General features: G+C 36.5%; 1 protein-coding gene across 1 annotated transcript in view; it reads left to right on the forward strand.

Moving 5' to 3' along the window:
• The first annotated feature begins 309 nt into the window (after positions 1–309).
• The window catches only part of daglb (diacylglycerol lipase, beta), a 28,535-nt gene continuing 13,040 nt past the window's right edge, over positions 310–15,804 (forward strand). Inside the window, exons 1-9 of the mRNA XM_052102450.1 lie at positions 310–738; positions 5,997–6,148; positions 6,254–6,428; positions 7,254–7,521; positions 11,455–11,577; positions 11,720–11,847; positions 12,065–12,191; positions 12,288–12,371; positions 15,232–15,309. Coding sequence (XP_051958410.1) covers positions 644–738; positions 5,997–6,148; positions 6,254–6,428; positions 7,254–7,521; positions 11,455–11,577; positions 11,720–11,847; positions 12,065–12,191; positions 12,288–12,371; positions 15,232–15,309 — 1,230 coding nt within the window. The 5' untranslated portion in view covers positions 310–643. The remainder of the gene's footprint in view (positions 739–5,996; positions 6,149–6,253; positions 6,429–7,253; positions 7,522–11,454; positions 11,578–11,719; positions 11,848–12,064; positions 12,192–12,287; positions 12,372–15,231; positions 15,310–15,804) is intronic.

Below are 15,804 nucleotides of genomic sequence, written 5' to 3' on the forward strand. Positions count from 1 at the left end.
GGAGTAAATAATGTGTCACTTCAGGTTTTGTTAGGAAATGGCCCAAAGCAATCAAGAATTTATCAAGAGAATAAATAGAATATAAGATACGTTTTGTGCGTTTTCCCAACCACACTCCAATCCAGTAGGTGGCGGGGCACGTTTAAGTTCGATTGCCAACTGCCATAAAAAATTCAGAAGAAGAAGTAGTCGCCAGCATTTTATTTATTTATTTATTTTTTTTTTTTTACAAATGCATTAAACTGAACAATAGGTGGCGGCATGTGCTCATGACACCAGTCCGCCATTAAAATAAAAGAAGAAGAAGAAGAAGAAGAAGTAGTCAGGACTTCATTAATGTAGTAAAATCAGTGTCGTGATTACAAGTAGGCAGAGTAATGGGGTTTTATAATATTCATTGTCGTTTACGATCGCGTAAGAAAATCAAGATTTAAATAAAAAAATATATATACCCGCTTTTCATCTGTTAATGATTTGGCTGCAGTATCAATAGAGTAAATATGACAGACTTTCAGTCACAGGTCAGCTAGCAGACAGATCAAGAGCGATTTGCTGTATATCTGGACAGATAATAGTGTAGCTCTTCTGTGGTCTGGGCGGTGGTAGCATTTCGCAATCAAGATTTCATTACTGTGTTGTCAGGATGCCTGGGATGGTGGTATTCGGACGCCGGTGGCGGATCGCCAGCGATGATCTTGTGTTTCCCGGTGCCTTCGAATTATTTGTCAGATCGCTGTGGTAAGAAATAATTTTACAATATATTTTAATTTGAATAACATATAGGTTGTCTCAACCTATTGAGCCGACTACCTAGTCTGCACTTTTGGTTAAACACTCTCCTTCCGAAGTAAAATACTGCGGTCAGGCTAGACTCCACTGGTAATTTGTTTTTTTTTTTTACTTTTATTGACCAGTTAGAAAGGTACATTACAAACATAAATGCAATAGCAAACATTTCTTATCCAGACAACAGACAAGCATAAAGGATGAGAAACTAAAGTACATAACATAAATAACAGGGTCTAGGTAAGTTTTACTTTAGAGTTACAAAGTTCCAAGGCAACTTCTTCTTCATTGACCTCAGTGACAGGAAATAATGACATAGCTCCTTGTGAAATGTATAAAAGTTCGGTACTGTTTTAATGAATCTACTTTTATGTAAAAAGAATTTCCCAAGAATAATAATTATGTTAATTGCCAAGTCGTGTGTTCTCTCTTTAGGAAATAACCAATAATGTAATCTTCCCAGAAGGCATTAACAAATTTACATTCATAAAAGAAGTGTTCTGTCGTTTCAATTTGTTCATCACAAAATGAGCAACTGTTATGATCTAGACCAAATCTGCATCTTAAAAGCTCTCCAGAAGGATATATTCCATTAAGAGTTTTAAAGTGGACTTCCTTTGCTTTTGGTACAATTGGACATTTAAAATATTTTGTTCTCAATTTCTTAAACTCATCATTAGAAAAATATTGGAAAATTGATTTTGTTTTTGTGTGTGTGAAGAAAATGGATATAATTCATTAACAATAGCTTTCTGGATTGTGATATTTGGTAATTTCAGGTTAGTAAGAGCTAGTCCATTCAGCAAGAGTTTAGGAAGATAAGGAGTTACACTACTGTGACAAACTGTAGGACATTTGAATTATAGATTGTGGGATTGCTTTGATAACAATATCATACTGTGTTCGGTCATTTATCTTAAATTTTAAACAAAAAGTCTCAAAAGGTATAATGATTCTTGTATTTTCCGAAAGGTGCACCACAGACCATATTCCTCTCTCATACCAATTGTTGTAGAATAAAGATTTGTTCCTACACACCTTATATCTACAATTCCATAACGGGATGTTATGAGGGCTACAATTGTGCTTGTAAATCAATTTCCAATATAATAATATCTGTTGATGAAAATCTGATAACTTGATAGGGAGCTTTTTAGGTCATAATCACATCCAAGAAGGAGGTTGATGCCCCCTAGTTTCATAAAAATGTTGCTAGGGATATGGAACCAAAGGCTGTTTTCATTTTTCACAAAGGATCTAAGCCAATTAGTTTTGATAGTACCGTTTAATACACTCAATATCAATGGCATTCAGACCTCTTCATCAAGCTCTTTCACCATAATTCCTTTCCTAATGTAGTGTGTTTTTCTTTTCCAAATGTAATTAAAGTTTGCCTGGTTTATAGCATTTATTGCATTTCTGGGGAGTGACATCGAGTAAGCTGGGTAGATAAATCTTGAATTACATTCCATTTTTGTAAGATAAATACAGCCAATAATAGAGATATCTCTTTGAAACCACAAATTCAAATAAGATTTACATTTATCTAAATTATTCCAAATTTTGAGATTATTTAGCGTGTTTTTATCCTTTGTAATGTGTATACCTAGGTATTTAATGGTTGACTTAACAGGAATATTATGAATTGTCAACAGAGGGGAGTTATGAATTGGAAATAATTCACATTTGTTTAGGTTTAATTTTAAGCCAGATGCTTTAGAAAATAAGTCTATTGTATTGAGGACTTTTTGGAACTTGGTTACTATTTTTCATAAATATAGTTGTGTTGTCTGCCAGTTGGCTGAAGTCTGAGTTTTTTTTTATAAGAATAGAGAGCATTTACGCAGCAGTAATAAATAGTAAAGGAGAGATAGGACACCCTTGTTTAATTCCTTTGTCAATTGAAAATCTTGGAGATGTTCCATGTGGTAATAAGTATATAAATATGTCCTTGTAAATTAGTTTAACTAAATTTATAAAGTTTTCTCCTAATCCAAACAATTCTAATGTACGAAACATAAATTTATGTTCAGTTGTGTCAAAAGCTTTAAAAAAATCTAAAAATAAAATAAAACCTTTATCTTCATTTAAATAATGGTAATCCAGTAAATCAAGAACAAGTCATATATTGTTATGAATTTACCGACCTTTTAAAAAACATGACTGTGTCCTTCCATTCATCCATCCATCTTCAACCGCTTATCCGAATTCGGGTCGCGGGGGCAGTTATGTTATTCATTAATTACGGCATGTAATTTTAAAATAAAAGCGACCTTCCGGTGAACATTTCACATTCAGTCTGTCAATAATGAATCAATGAAAAAAGTAAATGAATAGAAATGCACATAACTACATAAAACAAACTGAATATATATATATATATATATATATATATATATATATATATATATATATATATATATATATATATATATATACACATACACTCACCTAAAGGATTATTAGGAACACCTGTTCAATTTCTCATTAATGCAATTATCTAATCAACCAATCACATGGCAGTTGCTTCAATGCATTTAGGGGTGTGGTCCTGGTCAAGACAATCTCCTGAACTCCAAACTGAATGTCAGAATGGGAAAGAAAGGTGATTTAAGCAATTTTGAGCGTGGCATGTTTGTTGGTGCCAGACAGGCCGGTCTGAGTATTTCACAATCTGCTCAGTTACTGGGATTTTCATGCACAACCCTTTCTAGGGTTTACAAAGAATGGTGTGAAAAGGAAAAACATCCAGTATGCGGCAGTCCTGTGGGCTGAAAATGCCTTGTTGATGCTAGAGGTCAGAGGAGAATGGGCCGACTGATTCAAGCTGATAGAAGAGCAACTTTGCCTGAAATAACCACTCGCTACAACCGAGGTATGCAGCAAAGCATTTGTGAAGCCACAACACGCACAACCTTGAGGCGGATGGGCTACAACAGCAGAAGACCCCACCGGTATCACTCATCTCCACTACAAATAGGAAAAAGAGGCTACAATTTGCAAGAGCTCACCAAAATTGGACAGTTGAAGACTGGAAAAATGTTGCCTGGTCTGATGAGTCTCGATTTCTGTTGAGACATTCAGATGGTAGTGTCAGAATTTGGCGTAAACAGAATGAGAACATGGATCCATCATGCCTTGTTACCACTGTGCAGGCTGGTGGTGGTGGTGTAATGGTGTGGGGCATGTTTTCTTGGCACACTTTAGGCCCCTTAGTGCCAATTGGGCATTGTTTAAATGCCACGGCCTACCTGAGCATTGTTTCTGACCATGTCCATCCCTTTATGGCCACCATGTACCCATCCTCTGATGGCTACTTCCAGCAGGATAATGCACCATGTCACAAAGCTCGAATCATTTCAAATTGGTTTCATGAACATGACAATGAGTTCACTGTACTAAAATGGCCCCCACAGTCACCAGATATCAACCCAGTAGAGCATCTTTGGGATGTGGTGGAACGGGAGCTTCGTGCCCTGGATGTGCATCCCACAAATCTCCATCAACTGCAAGATGCTATCCTATCAATATGGGCCAACATTTCTAAAGAATGCTTTCAGCACCTTGTTGAATCAATGCCACGTAGAATTAAGTCAGTTCTGAAGTTGAAAGGGGGTCAAACACAGTATTTGTATGGTGTTCCTAATAATCCTTTAGGTGAGTGTATATATACCTAATTTAATAAAAAAAAGGCCTACAAACTTAATAATAATTTAAAAATAAAGAATATATTTTTTTTATTGCAATTTTAACAAACAGAGAATACAAAAATACAAACAATATTTCAGATAACAAACAAGTTATGTCTCAGAGAAATTATATAAAATGTTTAATTAACCTATTGAAAAAAAAATATAATAAATGAAAAAAATATATATAATAAAGAGAAAAAAAAAAAGAATAATAATAAAGAATAGATTTCCAAAGACCATCTGACTTTTAACCACCAAAATGACAGACTGCCATTAAGAAACTTCCTGTTGTTAAAGCCCTTTAAAATGGCATATACAGGCTGTGATTTCTATAAGTTCAGATATATATTTAAAAGAAACTACCTGTTTCCAAAGAACACTCACTTCAAAGTGATAGTACACCACCTCAGACATTCACACAATGTCAGGGCAGTCTGATGTTAATTTCAAAATTAAAGCCTTCTAAAATTACACACACACACGTGTGTGTATATATATATATTATTATATTATATATTTAAAGAAAGTTCTTCCAGGTGTGTCCTCTGTCATCTCCACTGTCTTGAGTGTGTTCAGTTACAAGTTGTTGACTGCATCAGACTACTAGGTGCTCAGCCTGTATATCATTCTGAAGTGAAAGTGTTCTTTGGAAACAGAGAGTTTCCTTAAAATATCCATCTGAACTTATAGAAAGCACAGCCTGTATATGCCATTTTAAAGGGCTTTAATTTTGAAATTCAACAGGCAATGTCTTAATGGCAGTCTGTCATTTTGGTGCTTAAAAGTCAGATGGTCTTTGGAAATGTATTCTTTATTATTAATTTATTAAGTTTGCAGGTGTTTTTTTTTTATTATATTAGTTTATTTTTTTATATTCAGTTTGTTTTATGTAGTTATGTGTATTTTTATTCATTTACTTCATTCATTATTGACAGACTGACTGACAATGTTCACCTGAAGGTTGCTTTTATTTTGAAATCGGTTTTTACATGTTCTTGCCATAATGCATAGCATACCATGTTTTTCCAAGTGGAGGCTGGCCTGAACGTAGTAAAAAACTAGCTATGTTTTGTGTTATAATGTGGCAAGTTGATATACAATATTTTTCATGGTACTCCAGGGCACTTTAAGTATATAATGGTACATGTCCATTAACCATGGTATTTATTTAAGCAAAATGATTAACGGTGATATTATCATGGTACCATGTTCAAAAAACATAGTATTACCATTGTGCATGTCCAAAAACTATGGCTGTGCAACGATGACATGTCCAGAGAGAGAGAGAGAGAGAGAGAGAGAGAGAGAGAGAGAGAGAGAGAGCACAGGGTAGTACATTTTGGTTATTTTTTCTTAGTACTGTGATGCCCAAACATGCTGTCTGGATAGGCAGCTTACTAGACACAGACACAGAGTTAGGGAGTACATTTTCAGAGATGATGTGTGATATCGGTATGATTTATGTTGTTTTGCATGACACCGAATCCTCCTTTGACATTTCATTATTTTGTCTCTTAGCTGGATTGGGACCTTAATTCTGTACACCAACCATAAGGGTCGATTTGACTGTAAAGGTGGAACAGTTTTGCATAATTACCTTGTTGTGCTTCTTGTGCTACTGGCAGTCATTATCTTGACACTGTGTGCAATTGTTTACATCAGTGCTCAAGGTAAGTGTCTTTTCTAGAGTAGTCAAAAACCCAAACAGGTTATATGATTTCTCTATATTTGGTGTGATTTGCCAAGCAATTTAATGTTGCAATTATTTGTTTTAGGAACCATAATGAGTCCAGGGCCTCGCCGCTCTATGCCAGCCCTGGTGTATCTCCGCGCCCTCCTGTACATCCCTGAGTTAATATGGGCCTGTCTCGGGGCTTTATGGGTCTCTGACAACAGCACGGGATGTGCGCCAGCAGATGTTGGAGCTGTGATAGGAGCTGTGGTTTCCAGGTAACTTAAAGGAACAGTTCACCCAAAAATGAAAATTCTCTCATCATTTTCTCACCCTCGTTGTTTATGACTTACTTTCTTCTGCAGAACACAAATTAAGATTTTTAGAAGAATATCTCAACTATGTAGTTCCATATAGGTGAATGGGGTCCAAAACTTTGATGCTGAAAAAAGCACATAAAGGCAGCATAAAAGTAATCCATAAAACTCCTGTGGTTTAATCCATGACTTATGAAGTGATCCAATTGGTTTTGGGTGAGAACAGACCAAAATATACCTCTTTTTTCAATATAAATCTTGACATCAGCAGTCTCCTTGGCATTAAGGATTTCAAGCCTGATTACACCTACAGGATTTCCTAGTGCTCTGCGCATGCGTCAAGTGCTAGGAAGTGTAATCGAGCTTGAAATCATGATCATGCCTAGAGACAGTTATGGCAATATATATAGTGAAAAATGTGTTATATTTTGGTCTGTTCTCACCTAAAACTGATTGGATTGATTCTGTAGACGGATTAAACTAATGGAGATTTATAGAATACTTTTATACTGCCTTTATGTGCTTTTTGGAGCTTCACATTTTGGGACTCCAAGAGCTGAGATATTCTTCTAAAACAAATTGTTTGTGTCCTGCAGAAGAAAGTCGTACACATCTGGGATGGCATAAGGTTGAGTAAATGAGTTTCATTTTTGGAAATTCTAAATGTTATAAATGTAAAACATGTTAATCTAGATTTTATAATAGCTTTGTTTACACCCGGTATTAACTTTTAGGGTTTTAACAATCCTTGAGAATGATGTGATTGTGGTCTCTTGCTATCTTTAGCTGGATCATCCTTCTCTCCATGGCAGTAGGTGTGCTCATTGTGTTTGACCCGCTGGGCAGCCAGAGACTGACTGCTCTGATGGATGATCACTCAGGCCTGAGGGACATGGAGAGCAGCGAATCCTCTCAGCTCTTTTACACTGCACGCACGATGGCCACACGGGTGTGGGAGAGTCGGCTACGTCTGCTCTGCTGCTGCCTGCCACAGGACGACAACCACCGCGCAGCCTTCTCAAGCATCGCCCAGCTAGTCAGCAGCTTCTTCATGGTTAGAGAAAGAGCCACAATGCACCTTACCCTTTCATGTTGTTCCAAACCCATATAACTTACTTTCTTCTGTGTAACTAAAAAAAGGTGAATTTTCAAGAGAATTCTGGCTGCTGTTTTCCATATAATGAAAGTGAATTAGGACTGGGGCTCTCAAGCTCCAAAATGGAAAAAATAAAATGCACCTTAAAAGCTGTCCATACAATTTGCATGCTATAAGTCTTTGAAGCTATTAGCTCTCAAATTAAACCTCAGATTGTTGATGAAATTATACAGAAAATAACAGCATCAAGTATTTTCCGTTAAAATTTTTCTGGATTTCATGTTAAATATTTTAATGAAATGTTATGATAAAATTGTGTAATCAAATACATATGGTACAACTTTAATCAAATAAAAATATAGTAACAATATATACAGGTATATATATATACATACATACATACATACATACATACATACACACTGGCGGCCAAAAGTTTGGAATAATGTACAGATTTTGCTGTTTTGGAAGAAATTGGTACTTTAATTCACCAAAATGCCAGTCAACTGATCACAAAGTATAGTCAGGTCATTACTTCTAATCCCCATTTCCAGCAGCCATCACTCCAACACCTTATCCTTGAGTAATCATGCTAAATTGCAAAGAATATCACTTGCCATTATATCAAACACAGCTGAAACATATTTGGTTGGATAAATGAAGCTTAATATTGTCTTTTTGTTTGTTTTTGAGTCACAATATGCAATAGACTGGCATATCTTAATATCAATATTAGGTCAAAAATGGCAAAAAAGGCTTTCTCTAGGCACCCATCAGTCAATCATTGTTTTGAGGAATGAAGGATATACACTGCTTGAAACTCCAAAAACCTTAAGATTTCATACAAAGGTGTACACTACAGTCTTCAAAGACAAAGGACAACTGGTTCTAACAAGGACAGAAAGAGATGTACAATTCCAGATGTACAGCTAAACAAGAGGATAAGTACATCAGAGTCTCTAGTTTGAGAAATAGATGCCTCACATGTCCTCAGCTGACAGCTTCATTGAATTGTACCCACTCAACACCAGTTTCATGTACAACAGTAAAGAGAAGACTCAGGGGTGCCTTATGGGAAGAATTGCAAAGAAAAAGCCAATTTTGAAACCAAAAACAAAAATAAATGTTTTGAGTGTGCAAAGAAACAGACATTGGACAACAGATAATTGGAAAAGAGTGTTATGGATCTTAACCACATTGAGCTTTTGTGGGATCAGCTGGACTGTAAGTTGCTTGAGGAGACAAGACAGCCACATCTATGGCAAGTGCTACAGGAAGTGCGGGTCTATATATATATATATATATATATATATATATATATATATATATATATATATATATATACACACACACACACACAGTTAAAGTCAGATGTTTACATACACTTAGGTTTAAGCCATTAAAACTAATTGTTGAACCACTTCACTGATTTCATATTAGCAAACTATAGTTTTGGCAAGACATTTACTTTGTGCATGACATGAGTCATTTTTTCAACAATTATTTACAGACCGATTGTTTCACTTTTAATTGACTATATCACAATTCCAGTGGGTCAGAACTTTACATTCACTAAGTGAACTGTGCCTTTAAGCAGCTTGGAAAATTCCAGAAAATGATGTTAAGTCTTTTGGCAATTAGTTTCTGATTGGAGCCAATTGGAGGTGTATCTGTGGATGTATTTAAGGCCTACCTTCAAACTCAGTGCCTCTTTGCTTGACATCATGGGAAAATCAAAAGAAATCAGCCAGGACCTCCACAAGTCTGGATCATCCGTGGGAGCAATTTCTGAACGCCTGAAGGTACCACATTCATCTGTACAAACAATAGTATACAAGTATAAACACCATGGGACCACACAGCCATCAAACCACTCAGGAAGGAGACTCATTCTGTCTCCTAGAGATGAACTTCGTTTGGTGCGAGAACTGCAAATCAATCCCAGAACAACAGCAAAGGACCTTGTGAAGATTCTGGAGGAAACGGGTAGATATCCACTGTAAAATGAGTCCTATATCGACATAACCTGAAAGGCTGCTCAGCAAGGAAGAAGTCACTGCTCCAAAACCACCATATAAAAGCCAGATTACAGTTTGCAAGTGCACATGGGTACTTTTTGGAGAAATGTCCTCTGGTCTCAGGCTTGCAAGCTGAAGAACACCATCCCAACCGTGAATCATGGAGGTGTCAGCATCATGTTGTGTGGGTGCTTTGCTGCAGGAGGGACTGGTGCACTTCACAAAATATATGGCATCATGAGGAAGGAAAAGCAACATCTCAAGACATCAGTCAGGAAGTTAAAACTTGGTTGCAAATGGGTCTTCCAAATAGACAATGACCACAAGCATACCTCTAAATCTGTGGCAAAATGGCTTTAGGACAACAAATTCAAGGTATTGGAGTGGCCATCACAAAGCCTTGACCTCAATCTGAATTTGTGGGCAGAACTGAAAAAGCGTGTGCAAGCAAGGAGGCCTACAAACCTGACTCAGTTACACCAGTTCTGTCTGGAGGAAATAGCCACTATATATATATATATATATATATATATATATATATATATGTATATGTATATGTATATGTTTTGTAAAAAAAGATGCACAACAGAGCAGAGGAAAAGGTTGCCATGTCTGAATCACAACATGCTGATGACACTTGCTTTTGTGATATTGCTTACAGATAATAATACTAATAATATAACCATTTTATATTATGTTATTTTTACTATGAGTATTATTGCAACTGCTTTGAATTATACTTTTATTCAATACTAATATTTTTCTGTTGTAATGTCTTCAATTTCACGCAATCAGCTGAATAGAGCTCTCATTTCAGCGGGACTTTTATTTTTAAAGTTATTTGAAGTTCTTCCTCTTTGTGAAGAGTTTGTTATATCAAGCTTACTGTGACTCGTGAGCTGAAATCTCCCAGGTGCAACGGAGAAAGAGTTAATTTAAGAGTTCAAAACTGTTTATACACTCAACTCACTGATTTGTGGCTTTACAGATGGACACTATTGGACACACTTCATGAAAATCAAGCATTAGTGTGTGTTGCGATTGTGTGTGTGTAAAGGAGATGACAGGGCAGAGAGGTGCCTCAACTTCATACTCTGGCACGCAACGCATGTGACTATATTATTTAATTAAATTACATCCTTCTGCTGTTTAATGATCACACTTGGACAGATATAGGCTTTTTTATTATTATTTTCAAATGGTCTTTGATCTCATCTGAAAACTATTACATTACATTTAGCTAATGGCAGCGTACTTTAATATGGTACCGAAATTAACAACAAGATAATATCGTACCTTTTAAATTTTTTGGTATTGCAATATTTCATTAGTAACCGTATACCACGCAACCCTACTGCCGTCAAACCTGATGTGTCTAATAACGTCATAATTGATTTGACGGCTACAGAGGAGGGCAATATTTTCAGGAAATAACATCTTACATTTGGGTCTGCTTACACAAATTATCATATGGCTACAGAAGACTTGGAATACAGCACACAATTTGAGTGGACCACTTTTATGGTATTCACTTTCATTATATGGAAAAGAACAACCAGGATATTTTGTTTCATTTCCTATGTTGTGATCCACAGAAAGTGAACTGGTTTGGAATGACACGAGACAGAAATCATGACAGAATTTTTATTTTCAACTTTTTTTTTCTGTGGCATACTGTCACAGTAAATAATTTCGATTCACACCTTAGTTTTAAAAAAAAAAAAAAAAAAAAAGAGCACAGAATCGCACTTACAATAGAAGTTCTTGTGCACAACCATTTTCTTAGCATATGCGTTTATCTGGAGCAAATAAACGTTACCTTGCAGAGGGTAATATGAAGTTAACTTGCCACTATCTTGATCTCTGTGTTCAGGATACAGACCTGGTGCCCAGTGACATTGCTGCTGGTCTGGCCCTTCTGCATCAGGAACAGGATAAAATGGAGCAATGTCGAGACCCTGATGAGGTCCTGCTTCACAGCCCTTCCTCCCCCATAGTGAGTATGCATCTCTGATAAATGCTGTCATCACAGTAAATTTAAATTGGAGAGGATGTATGCAGGAGTTAAAAGATTAAGGGACGTAAAATATGACCTGTGCATTGAGTAAACCCTAGCACTTTCTTGTGTCTGTGTCCAGAGAGAAGATCTGGAGATTGAGCTTGAGAAAGCTGCTCACTGTATGCAGTTTGCTGCAGCTGCATATGGCTGGCCAATGTACATCTACTCAAACCCCCTCACTGGACTTTGCAAACTCAGTGGAGATTGGTGGGTATAACATTTGATGGCTTAAAAGGAAAGTAAATTAGGGAAAGGGAAATTAGTGATGCACAAATACAACATTTGTGTGACGATACCAATATACTGATGCAGATAACTGTAGTTTGCCCAGAAACTACACCATTCCCCTTCAACAACATCAAAGATCAATTAGATTCCTTTTTAATTTTCGATTAGAAATTACAGTAATTGTTCTGGGTTTCAGCTGCCGAAACCGTCAAGTAGAGTACGACCTAGTTGGAGGAGACAGCCTTGGTTGCCATTTCACCTCCATATTACAGAGCACAGGACTGCAGTACAGAGATTTCATCCACATCAGCTTTCATAACCAGGTGAAATTGCATGGTTTCCTCTCTCCATTGTCAAGAAATGCATACTAATTTCAGAGTGATTTGGAATTATTACAACAATATCTTTTTATTCTTTAGATCTATGAGATCCCATTTTTCGTGGCGTTGGATCATAAAAGAGAGGCCGTCCTGGTTGCTGTGAGGGGAACTCTGTCTCTCAAGGTGAGTGTGAAATAGCCCTTAAACACCGATAAGTATAGGGATGCTTTAAAGTAAGCAAGAAGTAAACGTGTTTGGACAAACCAATTAGGGATGCACTGATGACATTTTGTGCTCCTGATCCGATTCAGATAAATGCGCTCCTGATCGATACCAGAGTGTTTATTTTTTCTTAATCAGTTAAGAATATCTATACCTCACTGTGTGGGAAATTATTGGGGGTACACATTTATATGTAAAGAAAGACAAGCCTCCAACTACACATTTCATTATAAAATAGATAAAACAAAAGCAACTACATAATAAATGTGAAGCCTATTAATACATTTTTTTTGTTTTTAAATAGTTATTAGATAATGCAACTGCATATTTAACAGTAACTCAAGTCTTCTGTAGAAAAGAAGCCAGTTCTCTTTACACATTTTCCCAACTTGTATCTGGATTTAAATTGGCGTTGCTGTGGTATCCACAGTATGAAAATTGACGGTTATCATGGTATCGAGAAAAAAATGCAACCGGATGGAGAATCTCACCTGCGTGTGCGCATCTTCTTTCCTCCTCGACTACCCGTCAGACTCGTCAACTTGCGCCACACACACACACACACACACACACACACACACACACACACACACACACACACACACACATGCAGCAGAGAAAATGTCAGAGAGAAGCGATGCGAGGGGGTCTGACGTGTGTGTGTGTATGTGTGTGTGTGTGTGTGTGTGTGAGAGAGTAAAAGCAGTGTTTCTCTACTGGTTGGTCGCTGGTCTATTTGAACTGGGTTGCGGACAGCAGGGAAAGAACAATGCCATGGTTCTCCCATTTAAGATATTTCGGCAGCCACTCAAGTGATAGACTATTTAGGACTGCCGAGACAGATTTAATGATAATCAGCTAAAGTGTTTTTATCTGCTCTTTCACACGAGTGTAACGGAACCAGCTCGCAATCATGATCTGCTTTTCTCTCTGGCATGCGCGTGCAACAACCGGGCTTCCCTTGATATTGATGCGCTCAGACCTCAAAATTGATGTGACCAATTTCAATTCTAGTGAGAATTTTCTAGTTTAAAGTGTCACAGAGAAAGTCAAGTCGAACCTCTCAAACAGTAGGCAGCCCTGATATGCCAAACAGCACTGAGGAAAAGAGCAACACTGTGCTATGCACTAATTTTTTGTTTCATTATACATCACCTTTAAAAAAAAAATCATGATTTTACATGAGTAAAATTAACTGTGACAAAATGTTCTAGTTTCATATTAAATAATCTAAAGGTAGAATCTATTAGACCTCATTTTAAATCAACAGTGGCAGTTGTAGTTAAAGTTTCAAGATGTGTTTCAGCTATTACTTATTTTTTCATATATACTATAATTTATTATTATTATTACTAATATTCAAGACTAGCACACTGACCTAACCAATTGCAGGGTTTTCAGCTACTGACAAGAGGGCAGTCTCTGTTGTGTCCTTTTTCTGAAGCCAGACTTTTAAAAGTGGTGAAATATATGGCAGCAGTCAAAGAGTCTGTGTAGTTCATGTTCATTTACAAAAATAATCCAAAATAGTTCAGATTGGTCTATTTAGGTTTTATGTTAGGAACAGTTAGCTACACAAGGCCTGCTCTTTTCACTTGAATTGTGTGCGAGTGGGTGGGGCCAAGGGTGCAACGTTGCGGGATGTGTAAATACAAATGAGTGTCATGATGTCATGAACAGACAGATTTCAAAATGGGACGTTTCGGCTGGGTGGCAACTATAAATGCTCTTTTTAGACTGGGGAGAAAGTTTTGTGTTCTGAAATTTACAGTGTGTATTTATAGTATAGTTATTTCTTATATGTCTAAATATCAAGGAAAATGTTATTCTCATTTCATGACCCCGTTAAAGCTGACGTATGTAATTTCTGTAACACTAGCTCCTCTGAACGGAGTTGCAAAAATAAACAATGTTTCCAAAACAGCTTTATGAATACCCCACCCCCCCCATAAAGGTTTTTTGACATTATAAGTGTGAAATGAAATATGTACTTTTTTCATTGTTCATTTAGTGCTTTGAAAACTATTTCTTCTGTTGTTCAAACAATCAGATAGTCCTGCCCCCCAACTTACGGCATTTGTTGAATATGTTGTTGGGGCGGGTCTCTCAAAACAAGCACATTCATTTTTATAACACTATAGAGACAGTGTTTAGTTTGAGAAATAAACCTACAAATTGTTTACCTATAGATGTCTCTGCATATTAAGCTGGGTTAGAAGAAAATATTTTAACACTGAACAAGCTACATCAGCTTTAATAGTGCTTTTTTGACAGTGCTACTTGACGGTAATTACCATGATTAACACACAGTACCGGATTTGTATCGGGCTCGACGGACCGATTCCTGATCCGGTTAAAAACATCAGTATCAGAGACAATACAGATCCAGGTATTGGTTCGATACATCTCTAAAACCAACCTTTACTGAACCTTGTGTACCCAAAACTACAAGGTTGTTTGTACAGGATTGTCAGGTGTTATTTCCCTAAACAAATTGTGCACTTTACAGTTTGGACAAAAAATGAACTAAGTATTTTGCTGTGTTTGCTGAGGCAAGCTTCACTATTACTTTTGCTTATACTTCGAGTGAAAAATAATCCTGTTGAAAAATTCCATAGAATTGCATTGTACAAGGGACCAGATTTATACAATATCTAGGGCCCAGATTGTCAAAGACACGTGCAGGTGGATTATATTGACTTGGGCCAGTGACCAACCACCCACAACACCCTTGCCCAATCCCTATACCAATTCTCTTGGTCTTGCGTTATGAGTCTCTATTATACAATATTAAATTGCACTGTGTTCATCTTGTTTGCAGGATCTGTTGACAGACCTCTCCGCTGAATGTGAGAATCTGTCTGTTGAAGGCGTGTCAGGAATCTGCTATGCTCACAAGGTACGAAACAAAATCACAAGTGTACTTTTTCAGATTACTCCCATTTTTGGCTTACAGATGTTATTAATAACATTGTAACAGTATAACGGGTTGTGCAAAGATCACCAAAACAAACAAGAAAGTATATAAATGATGTGATTGAGCATTATTATTATGAATATGAATATTGACAGTTATACATTTTTTGTGACTGCTTTTTATAATGACCTGCTTACTGTATGTTTTTCCCTAACTTATCTTTTTTGTTATTAACAATTTTTATTGATTTGATTTTACGAATTAAATAACAGTAAATACGGAATTAATACCCCACCCCATCCAACACAAACACGTACTCCGGTGGTCATAATTATTTAGATCATAAAAAAAACAAAGTATACTTTCAAAAAACAATAAGAATGCACATACACATTTACAATTGCAAATCCCTCTCCACTGCCCCTCCCCGTGAACCCTCCAAAAATGCAAAATATCTACCCCACTTTCTATTAAACA

The sequence above is a fragment of the Xyrauchen texanus genome, chromosome 33, assembly GCF_025860055.1.
Source record: "Xyrauchen texanus isolate HMW12.3.18 chromosome 33, RBS_HiC_50CHRs, whole genome shotgun sequence".
NCBI lineage: Eukaryota > Metazoa > Chordata > Actinopteri > Cypriniformes > Catostomidae > Xyrauchen > Xyrauchen texanus.